At 31.7% G+C, this 17,680-nt stretch overlaps 1 protein-coding gene across 4 annotated transcripts in view; it reads left to right on the forward strand.

The window, feature by feature from the left end:
* LOC145962052 (uncharacterized) overlaps positions 1-17,680 on the forward strand; it is a 282,741-nt gene that overhangs the window by 11,511 nt on the left and 253,550 nt on the right. For all 4 annotated transcript variants that reach the window (XM_083082827.1, XM_083082829.1, XM_083082828.1 and 1 more), the window contains exon 3: positions 6,589-6,763. In XM_083082827.1, the coding sequence (XP_082938953.1) occupies positions 6,589-6,763 (175 nt within the window). The remainder of the gene's footprint in view (positions 1-6,588; positions 6,764-17,680) is intronic.

Genomic DNA, 17,680 nt, shown 5'->3' on the forward strand with positions numbered 1-17,680 from the left:
GGTGTAATTCCGCGTTGTTGGCATTGTGCTTCGAATTCCACCAAGTGGCTGTTGGCCGGGCGCTTTTGGAGACCCTCGGAGCGTGGTCCGAGGCCTTTCAACCCTGATTCCACGCGCGTGCGTCTCGTTGTCGTCATCATCGTCGTCGTCGTCGTCGTCGTCGTCGTCGTCGACATTGTCGTTGATGGTTATGTGTAATCCTTGCCGTTTCCTGTTGTCTCTCTTCTTCGTCGTGTTTCAGGAAAGCACAAACCGCAAATTAATTTCATTCTGCTTTGTATCTTTTTACATAAACATTGGCGTACTGTCACGGGCAAGCTTTGTACATTTCATCATAATTTTGTCGCTCTTTCCATGATGTAGTCATTAAAGAAATACAATGATGCGTCATAGAAACGAGAATCGTTAATTGCATGTAAATATTTTGATACATATTTTTTTTATTTATGTTGAAAGCTTAAAAGTAATAAGTGCGTAGATTTTTAGAATGCAAATGATCGTATCTTTCATTAAAAATGCAAAAAAAGAGAAGCAGTCTTTCCATTATCTATTAATATTAATGTTTTGTACAATTAATTTAATTATTTTATTATTTATCAACAAATTAAACTTTAATTTATGTGTATGTTGATATCGATTCTCAAAAACTCTCTATCTTTTAATATATTTAATATATTTTTGAAAATATATACATACATGGAACAAAATTTTTTTATCTATTAATATTATTGATATTTGAGATTTTCATTAATATTTATATGAACTAAATAATTCATATGAAATAATAGTTTATTTAAATTAATGCTATATATTTTACACAAATAATGGAAACGAAAATTGTATGATTAAAAAATTTATATATATATATATATATATTTTAAAGTTTATTATATAACAGTGTTTATAAATTTATATACGTATAAATTTATTACAAAATAATATATATACATTTACTGAAAAAACGTGAAACAGAAACAATGAAAATAACAAGCTTTTTGTTATTTCCATAAAAGCTATTTTGAATATAAGTCATATTTCTCTTCTTATTTCATTTTAGTTCAGCGCACAATAACATGTTACGCATACTTATGTAACAATAATATAAGATGGTAAGAGGGAAATTAATAATATTTAAATATAATACATTCGATAATAGATAAGAAATTTAAATAATATATTTTCTCTCTTATTTTATAATTGAACATTTTTAAAAGATTTATATTAACTAAAAATTGTTTAAATATAAAATATGAAGTCTCTTATTTAAAAACATTATAATATGCAATTAAAGATGATAACGTGTGGTATATATTTCAATAACGATAATAATTAATGATACAGTTTGGAAAGTTTAACATCAAAATTGATTCGAAAAGGAAAATTCGTATGAAAGTTTTTAATGAAGGATAAGTTTGATCTTTGTAATTCTTCTGAAAATTTTTATATCACATGTACTTTTATATCACAAGTTTATGAAGAGGTTGTGAAACGGATACTTGTAATAAAAGATGAAATCGTTGAATCGATACATTTTTTTCTTTTATGAGCCGTCAGTCACAACTATCTCGCTTTTATAGTTCTCATTTCTTCTTCTAATCTTGTTTTTTATATTTTATAAATGTTGTTCAGAAGTTTGAAATGCCGAAACTTTACTAGAATGTAACTTTCCGTGTCGTATGTTTCGTCGTCGCGATAGATGGTACGAATCTGTCATAGTTATCCGTATCTTCTGCACAGTTTCTTGTTTTCAATAATGCGTTCATACATGCTTTTCATGAGCAGTATTTTTGTAGCGAATTTTACTAAAAATGCGAGTGGAAAATCTAGGTCGTTAAAGTCTTTGTTTGCCGGAAGAACTGACATTTTAGAATGAACGATAGCGACGATATCTCAAGCTTCGGTATCCGCTCGGTGGTCGTCGTCGTGCTGACTCTCGGCGAAAAGATTCGAGAGATCGTCGAGAAGTTGCGGATGTCGGGGATGGGAAGTAACGGAGAGCCAATCGTGCGGCTATAATAGCCACGCAAAACTAGTTGAAGAAGTATTGGCATGAGACATCGAATGCCCGATCAACTAAGACTCTTAGTTTGGGTTAAAGAAAAAGAGAGAGAAAGAGTTGTACATCATCTCGAAAGTATATCCAGTTATTCGATTAATCGACGATCGTGTTTTGGCAACATGATTTATAAATCTAATAATGATTTGCATAAAGAGAACTCGTAAGGATAAAGTATACATTCTAAAGTATTTTCTTGCAGAAAATAAAAGAGAAAACATTTGCTTTAAAGTTATAGCATAAAATAAAAGCACATTTCGCGCATGAATAATTTTGCACTTTTATTATTACGTTTTGTTCTTATTAATTTGTTTGTAAACTTTGATTTGTTATTTTTTGCATTATAAGCTACCAATAATCTCATCATATGAGCATGTATAGAATCATAATATACAATTTCTAACTTATAATATATAATGTTGTAGCTTCTACATATAGCATAAAAATGCTTGTTTCTTACTCTTATATTTTTATAAAACATTTGTTCCAATCTCTCTAGATTGCTATGCTATTATAAATGTGCATGTGTAAATTTAGTAAATTAAATAGCATTTAAACAAAGAATTTTATTTAATCATTATTCTGTTTATTGAGATGCATCAAAAAAGATGTTAATTTTGAAAACGCGCATGCAAGTTTTAATTGTCATGAATTTTAGACGGTTCGATACGAGCGTTCGGCTAAGACGATGATTTTGGTACCATTCTTAGTCTCGGCCTCTCACTCTCAAACTTTCAGCATCGGCATCAGCCCTCTCGCAGCAGCGAGAGTGGGGAAGTTTACGTCGTAAACTTCAGGTCTTAAGGGTGGAATTATAGTTCGGCGGAGCGAGCGCCGCGCAACGCAGTTGTTACCACGACGAGCGCTTTAAAAGTTGGTTCCGGGTCTTCGTGTTGGTTCGAGGGGGAGTAGGGAAGTGGATTCCGGGAGGATGGAAAGCGCGGGACGACGTGAAAGGAACGAGAAGGGGATGGAGACGCGGTTAAGTTGCCAGGAAACTTTGGTAAAACTGAAAAGTTAATTTCGTCGTGTTAAATTACTCGAGCGCCCGGGCATTAAACTTGCAAAAGTTGGTCGGATGACTGAAATACGTATCCTTCCGTCTCTCTCCTCCTCCCTTGTCTCTCTTCTTTTCCTCTTTGCTTTTACCCCTGCTAATTGATCTAAGACGCGAGAATATAGCAAAATCTGATTGCTTATTCCAAATTGAAACACTGTGTAAACAGAAATGTTACGAAATAGGGGCTAATTAATAATTTAAACATTTGTTTACTTATATTATATTATTCGTTAATTGAGAGATTTTTGTAATGGATATCCTGTGATAGATTTATTGATTTTTATATTATCCTTAAAAGTTGCATACAAAGAAACCTTTTGTTTTAATTAGTTAATATATAATATATAAATCATTGCTCAATTAGTTAATATTTTCTATTATTATCTATATCTGATTAATATAATGTCTCTCTTTCTCTCTTTTTTAATAAATTTTACTTAAGATTAAATGCATTTATCTCATACATTTATAAATCGAGTTATTCTATTATTATACTTCGCTATATAATTCATCGTGATATCTGGGATTATATAATAATATCACACAAATGTTTCAGACTTTTCCTTTCTTTCTTGTCATTGAATCCTCTTTTATCTACAGATGATTTGACTAATAAAATTAATTTATATAATTAATTTTTTTAAATTACATTTCTTTAGAGAAATTAGATAATATTCAAATTATAAAATCAGTTACAAAATATAAGGAGAATTAAACTTTTAGGAATTAAACTTTGAAAACTTTCAAAGGGACAATAAAATTTTACTTTTTGTTTATTTTTCTTTCAAAATTGAATAATAAAGTCCACAAATAAAAAGCTTGCTTGTTAGCTTGCAGATATGTTTTATATAAAACATCTAAAGTTTAATATATCTATAAAATATTTCATGTTTAAATATTTGCTAAAATAGACTGTTAGTGAATTGTCTTGTGAAATCTGTTAAACGAATCTATCGGATGTAATCGATCACACTTTATTTAATTCTCGGGTCGTGTTTCAAATCGGTCGAAGTTCAGAAGAGCGTGCTCGTAACGGGCGGTGCACGTTTATGGCGAATCGATTGAGGAGAAATAGGAAGGAAGTAGGAAAAGGTTGAGAGATATTGTCTTGCAAAAATCTATTTATCCGCGTGATTTATCATAGATACGATGATTTATCATATATACGATTTTTCATCAAAAGATTATAGATAATTTATCGATATGTGAATCGGAACGTAGGGTCACATGCAATAATGTAATCAGATATGCGGGTCCTGTGAAGTAACTAAAGTATATTTGAATAATAGGAATAAGAGAACAAGCTATAAAAAAATATTAAATTACAACTATTCAAAAATTTTCTTTTAACATCAACATTAACTTAATTTAAAAAAACTTATTATATTTAAAATATTTAATTAAGATATGATTAACATATTTTCAATATTAAATATTTTTTTAATATTAATTTTTTTCAATAATGAATTTAATATTTTCAATATTAAATTTTTAATATTAAATATTGTAAAGAGAAAAGATCTTTATGTGTCAAAAGGCTATGTATGTGGATGATTTTCGGATATTAATGAGTTTTATAAAAGCATATATATTGTAAAAGTTAATATTCAAAATTTTTTACAAGCATTGTCGGATTTGATATCAGCGACTAATTAGAGATGTATGTATATATATGTATGCATTATGGCTGAATGCGTCCAATCGATCGGCACGAACAGTCGTTGCAACTGGGTGATCAAAGCTGGTTATATTTGCAGCATATCTACTGTGAATTGCATCAGAATTAATCTCAATGAATTGCATTAGTTTTTTTACACAAAACTTGACATCTTATTATAAATTCTTATTTACTAATTAAAAAAAGACTGAAATATATAGATCATTAAAGTATTGTTTTAAATACTTTAGTATACATTTGTAAACTAGATTCTATATCAGTAGGAAATGAATTGATGATTATGTATTTATGAAACAAAATTGTTTTAAATAGCTACTTTTTTGAATTTATATCACTGATGTGTGTATTTTATATATATATATATAAAATAATTGAAAAAAAGAAAGAGAGGGAAAAAGAAAGAAAGATACACATATGTATAAAAAGATTTGTATAAAGAATGAGAGATATTCTTAACCTTTGTAGATTTGTTATTGATAGTTAAAAAAAAACATTCTTGATCTTTTTTCGTTGATGATTTGGTAAGGTCACGGTCGTAATCCTCGCCGATGTATGTGCACATGCTTACAATTTACAAGTCAGTTAAGTATGTGTTTTTACGCGCACGCGCGATATGACGCGTACGTAAACACGTGAGAGAGACAAACTTTCGACAGTATTAGGGGAGTTTTTGTACAGGTATGTGAGAGCGGAGATGTGTTTCATAAATAGATTTTATGGGAGTCGTATTAATCTATCTTGAAAAGAGATTCTTTTACGGATCGTTACCAATTTTTGATACATGTATGTCTTCAAGAATTAAAACTGCAAACTTTAATAAAATTCGTTTAGCTCGTATTGTTTAGAAAAATCAGTAAATAACACAAATTGCTTCAAAACAAATGAAACTATATACATATATAATTAATAGCTGTATGTGCTATTATGTGACTATGCTATAATTATCAATGTACTCTTATTCTTTCTCATTAATTATAGATGATTTCGATTGCATTAATATGGAGATATCTTCTATATAGTGACAGATATTTTATTCTATTTATATAGATATTTTATTCTATTTTTTTATTTCTTTTTTTTTCGATATATTTTTTCGTACACTGTATAATCATCAACACACAATTTCGTAGTTTATCCAGTAAATATCAGAGTCTGGACGTTCGATATTTGGATAGTCTGTGAGTTCGGATGTTGGCGAAATCACGGTCGTGACTACGTTATGGTGAGAGCATGCGCGCCCGTTCTGTCTCCCTCTCGCCTATCCTTGTCTCGGAAAACTTTCCGGTGATGAGCTTTGTTGGTCGTTTCCCCAGCAGGACGGAAAAGTTAAATGCGAAAGTTTTATCCGATATCCAGTACCTCTGCGCGCCTGGAAAAAGGTGTCTACGTACATGGTACATTCGGATTGTTCGCGTGATTATAGTAATATGTTTCACCATATTTTCGTTATAAATGAAATTTGCATATTAAAAGTAAAATAAGATTTAATTTATTTCGACATATTTAACATTACACATTATGAACTAAAATTTTATATTCCTTCTGGATATTTTTCTAATTTAATAAAGGATAACAACAGACTAAATTCAGGTTGGATTTTGAAATTAAAGAAAAGCAACAAATATATACACTAAATTATGAATGACAAACGTTTCGCAGAGATAACTGCAGAGGATAATACTAGATTCGTGTCTAATTATTTGAGACATGGGAGATATTTTACTTTAAAAATTATTGAATCATTATTTAAAGTAATTATTGAATCATTATAAAAGCGGATTTATTTGTCGACAGAATGGCGTCCAGGAAAACAAGACAGAATCACTCGATACAACATCTGCTCGAGTTACCTTCGAACCGAGAGTCGAAATTACCACGATTTCCCGCGAAGGAGCACACCCAATCGCCACCGTCCATGCCAACCCTCCGCCAAGTCCCGGTGACCGTGTTGCATCCCTCCCCGAAAAAGGTAAGTGGAACACGAATAATTCACGGATAATCCGCGACGACAGACATACGAGTAATACAATCTCAATTAAATTGCGTAAACCTTGCGTATAATTCGCATGCACCCAACGATATTTTTGACAATTTATCGAAACGATTTATCGAAATTAGTAAAATTCTAAAATCGTATTATCGAATAATCGAGTTTAATACGAAATTGAAAAGAAAGATCAACAATCTATTTTTTAAGGACAATATGATTATTATTTTATTTTTGCGCAGAGAATAATCGCGTTAGCTCGTCAGTCATATACGTATCAAGTTGAGAATTAGTAGTAATTTTTCCAAAAATATTTCTTGTTGCAATACTGAGGTGTTTTTCATCCATAATCTCAAAATTGATTCGTTTTATATATACTTTAATTTTTCACATTGCGAGACTTGGAATTAAAATAGAAAATTAAATGTTTTTTAATTGATCACTAATTGTATTTATCGTGTGATCCAAAGGATTTTGACAAAGTTAAAATCATGATGAGGAAAACAAGATACTTTTACCGGGTTTTTAAAATTATTACTTATCAACAAGACATTAATATTACCTTTATCCTTGGACTTTTGCACCTGACAAATTTAAATAGAAATTTGCAAGGATACCTCAAATTTGCCGCAACATGAAAAGATCTATGAGGAACGTAAAACGAAATGATTGTAACGACATAAAGCGCTGACGTTTCACATTGTCACGCAGTAGCTGTTTTTATCGATCATTTCATACATGGGACATTGTTATTACTCGTATAAATGTCGACGCAAGCTTGAATCCGTGCCGCACAGCGGAAGAGATAATTTTCAGATTTGCTTTCATTATTGACGGTCTTGTATTCTTATTAATAGCGTTTTTGGTCTTATTATATGATTCGTTAAGCTAAAACTAAATTGATTATGGAAAGAATATACGAGTGAAATCATTATGCAGTCTGTATAACATTGTCAAATTATTTTTTAAAATAAAATGTGTTTAATGAGATCTCAATTTATGATCTAAATTAAAATAACATTTTTCATTTAATGTATTGACGACAAGTTTATATATTATTTTGCAAGAAGAAAAGCGCATACATTTAAAAGAAGTTTCAAACTTTATAGTAGACTATATAGTATACTAGATTATAGTAGTTATATATACTTGATTCATTACTCAAAAAGATGTTTCTACAACTTCTGTTTCTAATTATTTTTATAATCGATATTTAATTAAATATGATTATGATTCTAAAACACAAATAATTATATATGAGATGTATGGTCTTGACTCAACAGATCATTAGTATATTTATACTTAAAAATTTTTATTGATGCATAATGCAAATTTCGTGATATATTACTAATTACGTTCAATTGAAACTAGACTAAGATCGTTGTTCCATAAAAGTCTTAGTTTATGTTTCAATTGAACATATTTAATATAATTATCGTCTTATTATAATTTAATCGGATTACTATCGGATGATGATATATAAAATTTTTCAAATTTGTCAATTTATTTTAATGGCTCTTTATTAATAATAATTGTTTATGTTTAATAACTAAGTAGCTTTTTATATATTATATTTAAATTAATTAAGAGAAAAATATATTTATTATCTTGAGTGATTATCTTATCGACTTGCTATTGCATTATCGGCCGATAAACGAGATATCTTCGCTTATTCTATGAAGCTGAGGGAATTTCTCGACGTCGTTTCAATCGATACGACAAAAGCAGTTGCCGAGGAAGTAGAGCTCTTCTTTAGCGCCATAAGGAATGGGAATTCTTTTTTTATAAAAATAGAAAATATATAATTGCAATAGAAGCTTTTCAAACCTTGTATAATTATTTATTATAATTATTTCAAATTAAATACATTAATACTTTATCAATACAAATTGAAAACAAATAATCGATTTTTGAGGTATTTTCTTTGAGTATTAGAAATTATATTGTCATAATTTAAACTTAATATTATAAACGATTTGTCAATAAGCGAAAACTCTTGTCTTTTTTTTCATAAAATATATGTTTAAGTTATAATTAAAGAAAGGAATATGTAACATATGAAAAGAACGGAGGATGGGATATTAAATATAATTGAAAAAGATCTTTCGTAAAAGTAGAGATGGGCACTTTACGGGCATATAATTTGCTATTGAAATCTTGTGAATGGAACTACAGCAGAAGCGTCTTGAACATACGCAAGATGGTAGGCAGGGGGAGGTGAATTTATGATAATTGCATAAATCAGAGCTTTCCTCCACAATAATCATAATCTATTGGGATAGTTGTGCGAAGTTAGCTATTTAGCCGTCGGCAAGGATCAGGGGAAGGAGTTCGAGGGGTTGTTCTGCACGGTCCTGAATAAGATAAAGTCCTTGCTGAGATTGAAGCTAGGAGGATGATCATGTTCATTCTTGAATTATCGTAGATGCATTGCTATAATTTGCTTAATGAAAATTAATATTTTTGACAGCTGGTAGAATAATTTAAAAATCGGAACTATAATTTGTGAAACAATAATTTTTTATGAAAATTTGAGACATAATCATCAAAATATACAAAATTAGCAAAAAATGTATGCATAAGAAAGAAAAAATATATTTTTAGAAATATATTTTTAAAAATCAATAAGAGAAGCTTCAGTAGTGATGAAGTTAAAAGCTAGTAGAATAGAGGGTGCCACCAGAGCAATCCTCTGGAATTTAAATGGTATATCTTGTTTAAGGCTGTTTTAATCTTTTACAATATTTAAGTAAACAATAATGTAGATATAGTAAAATGTATGTGTCTATAATATATATTAAAATATTATTATGATTTTTTATTATCGTAAAGTAGCAAAATTGAATTTTTTAAGAAGTTTTAAAACTGTTTTTTAACATAATGTAAAGAATTTTAAATTAAATATTATTTTTTTAGCAAAATTTATAGAAGTTACTAACAAATATGAGAGATTACATTTTTTATATACAGCATGTATATTATGTAAATTATACTTTATTAAGATTTCAATTCTGTAAATCTTTAAAATCTTAAAAACATTTAATTTAATTTAAAATATTTATTTATTCGCAAGAATAGAAAAATCATAATATTTTTTTATTATATTTTTCATTATATTATAAGCATTTGATTTGAAACAATTATCTTTATATTTGACATTACCTGCTTTCTCTCATCAAATGTAAATTTTATTTATTGCAAAAGTACATGATCATATTCAATATGACTTGCGTTATTGCCAAAAGTTTAATCACATGTTCAGTCTTATAATAGCGTGTCATATGGAAAGCGCGATTAGGGATCATATATTGTTTAGTACTTTCATAAGAACGAGTGTCACCCTAAAGTTATCGAAATTGACCCTAATACTCCCAACTTTAGTAGCCAGTAACGTTAAAACGCCATCAGCCCGGCTTCTTGGCTATGGGAAATCGACGGCTGACTGTCATTTCGGAATCGCTGGTGATTTCTTTATTAACGGCATGGGTCTTCGCCCAGGCATTGCTCGAATATTAATGTCGAAATCTGCGCCTCAACTTTCATGATCGTTACGGTTACGATTACGATTACGAGCAGCCGTTTCTCTTAAAGGGAAACCCTTATCCTTGCGCTATAATATTCTTTCGATGTACGAGATAATCTTTTATATTCTCGATACGATGATGGTGGACATTAGAATTAAGAAAGCAATTACTTTAATTAAAAATCGACGATATTTAATAGGTTTTTAAATAAATTAAATTTAAAAGTATTTTTTTGATGAATATTTTTTTGATTTGTTAAATTAATTGACAATATCATAACAAAAATTATTGATTGATTAACTATATTTTTTTATGATGATGAAAATATATAGTTAAAAAATTGACTACTTACTAGAAGTTTATAGAAAGCTAAACAAATCTGTTTGGGCATGTGCTAATCTCACGGTAGGTTGGAAAACGCGGCGTTAAAATACCGGAAAGCCAGCCCCAAATCCGCTTAAGGACGCGTATTTATTACTTACGGCCGTCTGCCTCGCTTCGACCTCTGATTCGTATCTTTTATACCTGCCGTATTATAGTAGAAACAATATTCGGTTATATTTTCTACAACCGTAGATCGATTGATAACATATGGCATTTTTATTGACGAAAAATTAATTCTATTCCCTCTCTTTCTGTTTCTCTCTCTTTCTTTCCCTATTTTTCTCAAATTAGATGAAGAGATTAATTTATGAAATAATCAAATATGTATATCTTCAGTTAAGTTATATCGAATTTTTGGACGTACATTTCTTAGTTCTTGTATTTTTTATTATGATTGTCATTCATCATGATTGCCATTCGACCTATTCCCTAGGAAACTTATTTTTTTATATTTTGCAAGACACTGTTAGCGATTCTCTCCGGGGAACCTGAAAAGATGAACAGTACCCTTTAACTTTGTCGAGCTGTCACGTTGATCGGGGTTGGAACGAACCCTCCAATTCACTCGGTGGGAGTAGCCACGCGGTTGAGTGAATTTTTATGAATGAATGCGCGAGGATACGCAGAGATCCAAGGCTTTGGAATGTGCACCCTGTTTTCACCCCTGTACCTATATTTACGACAGTGACTCTCAGTTAAAAATTTTATCAAGCGTTTATAACGGAGCGATCGAGCGAGACAATTTTTTAAATTAGTCGCGCTACTTTAAGGGACGAAATTCCACGTTAAAAATAGAAGCTTCCGGAATATTATTTCGATCACTGATACTATTTAGCGACATGCCCTTTTTTATTACCTTTCAGGGCAAACTTTTTCTGTAAAAAGATTATTTAACAGAATTTGACAGATTTTTTTATTGTTTATGCATATATTTATTTATTTATTTATTTGAGTTGATTTTTTTACGTGTCCATAGTATATTTTTTACGCACTTCTATTATTTTTCCGCAGTATGAAAACAATAATTGTGCACCAACATCGTTGTACTCTTTAGCCATAGAGCGATTCTCATTCGCAAAAGGGTCTGAGGTTGAAGGTGTTAGCGGTAGTACAAAAGAAGACTTCACCCTTCATAGCTAGAGGGGAGTTTATAAAAATCGTGTCAATTAGTCCTCGAGAAAAGAAGACAAGCCGGGATACAGTGCTTGACGAGTAAGGGCTTTTAATTCCCATTATAAAAAGATCACTAGCGGACAATTTATTTTTCAAGTACTGTCACAGATGACATTTTATAAAAGATTAAATAGATAAAAACTTTTTCTGTTTATTTTATTCTATTTTTAAAAATACGTTAATTTTTATTTAAAAAATTGATACTTTAATAGCAAATAACAATTTATATTTTATATAATTGAGAAGTTGTCTGTGAATATACATCGAGTAGAATATTTGGCATTCGTACTCTTCAATTAAAATAAAACATTTCAGCATAAATTTAATTGGACTACATCTTTTTTTACAATTCTCTAATTTTCAATATTTAATATTTTAATACAATAAAATTTTATATTAAAATTGCGTATTTAAATAAAATTCATTCGAATTTTAAGTGGAAATGATTTATTAATTTTGAATTTTAAAGCTTAATATCGGCAAATTTTTTTTCTTATAAGTCAAATATTTTCGACGTTTTTATATTTTTAATAAGAAAATAGATTTTAAATTAATCTGAGAATATGTGTGACGAAAATTCCAAAGATTTAAATAATACATTATATATTTTAAATCTTCATAAAAGTGAAAATTATATTTCTTATATCTAACAAGTGTAAGTTAAGTCTGGTGTCTAATTTTAACAGATTTATTTAATATTAGAAAATTAATTTATATAGTTATGCATCGAGTACGTGTATCTTAAATGTTAAAACGCAGAAACGACGTTAATATTACATTCAATGTTTGTAACGTTGTTAATACTGAGCGTACGCGATTATTACCTCCTTTTTGTGCTTTAATTCTCGCTTGATTGCGCAAGGAAGAGAAATGGTTTTACTTCGGGCGGATTTCTCTGTACTTGAATGAAGGTTGTGATTGCGTTCGGTAAAGAAGGGAGAAGCGTCGATCGGCCTAGGTACTACTTCGGGTGAGGATTAGCCCGTAGGGTATTGTAACGTCGTAAATACACCCCCTTTTTACCCCTCGAGCTTTAAACCCCCTTGCCTCCGTGCCCGTTTGCCTCTCTACGAACGCTAAGGTTGCCGGATATTTCCCTCGACATTGGTTTTTCATTCAAAATATGAAATAATTGTTCTCGGGATGATTCTTCTCCCTTTTTCAATCAATTAATAATCCTTCATACTTCGATTTTCTTAATAAAAATAAGAAAAGTTTATGTGAAAATTTACTTCATTTGATATTATTGATTATATAATAATTGAATAATAATTTAGAATAAGAAGAGAAGAGCAGGGACAAATATAACAGTTGTTAAAAAACTTAATATTAATTTATAAATAAAAGTATCGTAACATTAAATATTTTCTACAATTACTTTAGATTCCACGTGTTTTTTTTTTTATATTTTATTTACTATATATTTTATTACATTTTAAAATAATAATTTATATAATAGCATTAGTGTACAAATTATTTTAATCAGCAATAAGAAAGTAAAATTATAATTATATTATATCCATAACCGTATCCATGTTTTTCTCTCAATTTCCTTGATGGAAGTGCTCCATTGTATTTTATACTCAATATATTTGAATGATTTCCGCATAGAAAATGATGGCTCGTTTATCGATCATAAAATTTCCCTTCGCATCGCATGCCATCACTGTTATCCAACGCGATCACGGATTATAATTCCAACAGCGTGCTTACAGGGGAGTTCTGTAGTTTTTCAAAGAGACCGAGAAAAGATTAGAGAAGGTACGTTTTGAAGAGGCACTTTAGCCCATGTTGTCGTCTCGATACTTATTCCCCCAGTTCTACGTCGCAAACGACATCTCGGAGCAAAATCCCGGTCGCTGCGCGTCGCTTATAGCCAGTAGAAATAGAAAGGGTTCACGAAGGGCCCCGGAAGAACTGCGGGGTTATAATGAAATATAGCCTCGTTCCGCCTCGTATAAGACTGCATTAAGATTATACGTTGGCGCGCTCCTTGGCGACCGAAGACGGTCGAAATAAACAGGACGGCGCGGCGGTAGGGCCGCGGTGGCTGGTGGCTAAGGGTAAAAGGGGTAAGGGATTCCTCCTACGGTGTTTTAATCAAGCCGGATTTGCTGCGGCAAGCCGTGGCTCCAACTTTCATTTTAGCGAACCCCGCCCTGACAAGCCGTGCACGAACGTTTTCGTCTACTTCCCTTCGTCCTTTCTCTCTCTCTCTCCCTCTCTCTGTCTCTCTCTCTCTCTCTTTCTAGCTGAAGTTCTCTCTCGTTCGGCAGCTCGAGATCTATATGTGTGTTTGCCCGGCATTAAAACGCTATCCCCGTTTTACAGGGACGCGTGATCCTGATCCCGTTCGTCTCCTTAAGAAGCTGCGTGATCGGAAAGGGTTGTGTTATGTGGAATTACGTGCTTTCGTCGAGAACGCCCTATTGATAAAGAGAACTTTATTGCTTTTTTCTGATATGATAACATTTTATTGCATCTTATTTAATCTTTTTAAACAAACTTTACAGTGCATTAGTTTAATAAAATAAAATGAGAAATTTGCAGTTATTTAATAATAATATATCAATTTGCATAATGAAAGATATAAAATTCACTAAATAAGTTAATGAATTTTTATACACAAACTAAATCGCATCTTAAATGCATCCCTATGAATATAGTAGACTTCGCCGCACGTGTTATATGCGTACGTCATGCGCATCATCGCAGTAACGGATGGGTTAGCAAGTATGCCACGGGATTCGCAATAGTACATTATCGGAAAACGGTAGGGCATCCTCTATTTCTGTCCCTTTCTCGCATAACGCTTTTGCATCGCAACCGTTTCTAGTTCGCCTAGCGGAATTGTTTGCCGATCTCATCTCTCCCGCATCTCTCAACTAACTCTCTTTCCTTCTGACACGGAGAAGCTTCGTTTATCTAAGCAATCGATGCAATTACGTGTGCTTTCTCTGTTGTTTCTATCACCGAGTTTTGTTTCAACGTCTGTAAAATCGTGATGAATTTACTCAATCTGCACACAAATCTTTAGATAGTGTTAGTCGATGCGAATCTGTTAGGTGGCATAGAGATAAAAATCCGTAAAACTAGAATTTTGTTTCAATGTTTTATATGAATCTGTGATCTCGTGGAAAAATTACATATTATACATTAAATTTTTAAATGAATTTTTATAATTTAAATAAATTGAAAGAGAAAGGAATCTCTATTCTAATAAAATTTTCCGAATTTACATCATGTTTCTTTTAATGAATTAGTTTGTGTATATCATTATTTTAGTTCGATCAATGGAATTAAAATTATATCACATTTCTCTTCATACTTTTTCTTGCATAAGATATATATAACGCTTATAAAAACTTGCTTAAAACTGATATTCCGTAAGATCAAACTTTTCAGATTGTGAATCATATTCCGTGCGTTTATTACTTCTATTTATAACTCGTATCGGAAATATATAAGATTTTAGCTTACGTTCCTAGTACAGATTATTGCGCCCACCCTTTCTCGGAGATAAGGGTGTTCTCTTCTTTTAGCTCGAGGCTGATACTAAGCCTCGGGGATCTGCCGAGACTTTATATTTCGACGCTTATTCCAATCTGCCACCCCTGTATTTGTCTTTTGTGTAACCGATACTTTTAGTTGAATCTTGTGCTATCACCTATAAACTTTAATATTAGTCACGCTATCTTCTCTAGAGAATAATCCTTTTGATTAGTATTTTGATTACGATAGAGCTCCCGACTGATAATGTCTGTAAATGCTGATCACTTAAACGATTATATATAAGTATATAGTATACTAATAAATATTAATTTTTTGCTTTTAATAAATTGCCAAACAAATTTAAAGTCGAAAGATATTGTTTTTTGTGCAATATATCTGTTAGATCCTTAAACAAAGTTTCATACTATGTGTGCTTAGGTCTCGCTTTTAAAAAAAGGGTTAATCCGAGACTTATTATTCTTTAACTTTTCCGATGAAGATATATCGTGTAGGTGGAATTTGTTTCATCTTGACATGCGAGTTGGGCGCTCGGAAAGGAAGGAAGGTAGGAAGGAACATACGGCAAACAATATGGCATCTGCCGCGAGAAAGCCTGGAGCGTTCCGGACCGGTCAGTATGCAATATGCTAAGGTTCTGCCAGGCTTCTACCCCCTTGTCTGACGCCGTCCCACGTCCCTTCCTCTCACTCCCTCTCAGCCTCTCTTTCGCTCCATCCTTCCTTCTGGTCCTCTATAACCTCCGAATCCTTGGGTTTGGGAATTTAATTACAGTATAGTGCCTACATTGTAGCCCCAGCCGGCCCGGAAATAAACTCCCCATTGTCGCGGCACAAAGCTTCTATTTGTCACGAGACCTGGGCGTTCGACACCCTTGCGAGAGGCGCACCTCTCCCGCCACCTGCCCTTCGATATCGACCTTTGTACCGGGGCTTTGACTTACGTCGTTTTGACCGAACAAGATCGACTTCGTCGGCCATTCGAATACTAATCTGATTATAAGCGCTTTTCCGCTGATATTCCGTTTGTCGCAATTTTCAAATAATTCCCTCGAATATTTTTATTATTTTTGTAATATATTAAATATTTCTTTGATTTATTTTTCAAAAATAAATCCAATACTGCGATAATAAGAACAATCTTATAATAACCGCTAATTTTGTAGCAATACTATCTTTTATTAGTTATTATATTGTGATGTGAATATATGTTATCATGATCTTTGGTATCTTTCTTGTTGTAATGCATAATCAATTAGGAACAATCATGTTGCTTTATTGTTAGAATTTCGAATTTATGCTTATAATAACGTTTGCTTTTATGATACTTCTTCTATTTTTACTCGAAACCCCGTTAACTATAAGTATACGTTTCCTCGAACGCATAAGCTAGAACCCGTCCAAGCGCGCTCCATTCACCGTCTTATATTATAGAGGAGATTATCCGAGTAACCACAGCCTACCTTCTCTAACAATCTCCCTATTCTGCTTCTTCGCGAACTTCCATGTAATAAGTAACAACGCCATTTAATTATAAATGTTCCCTGGAACGAACTTACCTGGCTCCTACCTCAGTTTAATCTTGATCATGATGAGAGGCATTCGTAACCGAGGAACTTACATTTTATATGATCGAAAAAGAATTATCATATCATAATTCGAATACCTTCCCGTGAACGCATAAACAGTTGGCATTATCATAATTTATATATCTTTGATACATATAATATAAAAATTATTAAGCAAGAGAGAAAAAGAGAGAATTTCTGTCTAATAATGTTTATCTGAAATATATAAAAAAACTTTGCGAGCCTGAATATATATTATACATATATACACATGGGAATTATATACATATGTATAAATCCCATATAGAAAAAGGAAATCGATTTAAGTGCTACAAGATTCAACTAAGTTATAAGATATAGGAAAAGTATGGGGCCCATAATTAATGGCGGCGATAATTAAGGCAATTAACAATTTGAATTATGCACATTCTGAGTTTTATTGTCAAGACTGTTCTTTGGTAACTGATATTGTATCATGGCACGTATCTTCGCGCGCGATTAAACGATGGTATGATAAAGAAATAATTTTGTCGCGGAACCGCTGTCGTTTAATATTGGATATGTAGCGTAAATGCGAGCTAATGAGATTTTCTCGTCGATGCATTGGATGTGCTCTCGTTACTATTGTCACGGAGACAGCGGTTCACGATGCAACAAAACGATGCCAGATGCGTTCAGCAACAGTTTCACCGTCGATTCCTCGACCGAAATTGCCGTCATCGTCGGCCCATAAATATAACG

Source organism: Camponotus vicinus, unplaced genomic scaffold (assembly GCF_025532165.1).
Source record: "Camponotus vicinus isolate PSW18456_S1 unplaced genomic scaffold, iyCamVici1.0 SCAF_11, whole genome shotgun sequence".
In the NCBI taxonomy this organism is placed as follows: domain Eukaryota; kingdom Metazoa; phylum Arthropoda; class Insecta; order Hymenoptera; family Formicidae; genus Camponotus; species Camponotus vicinus.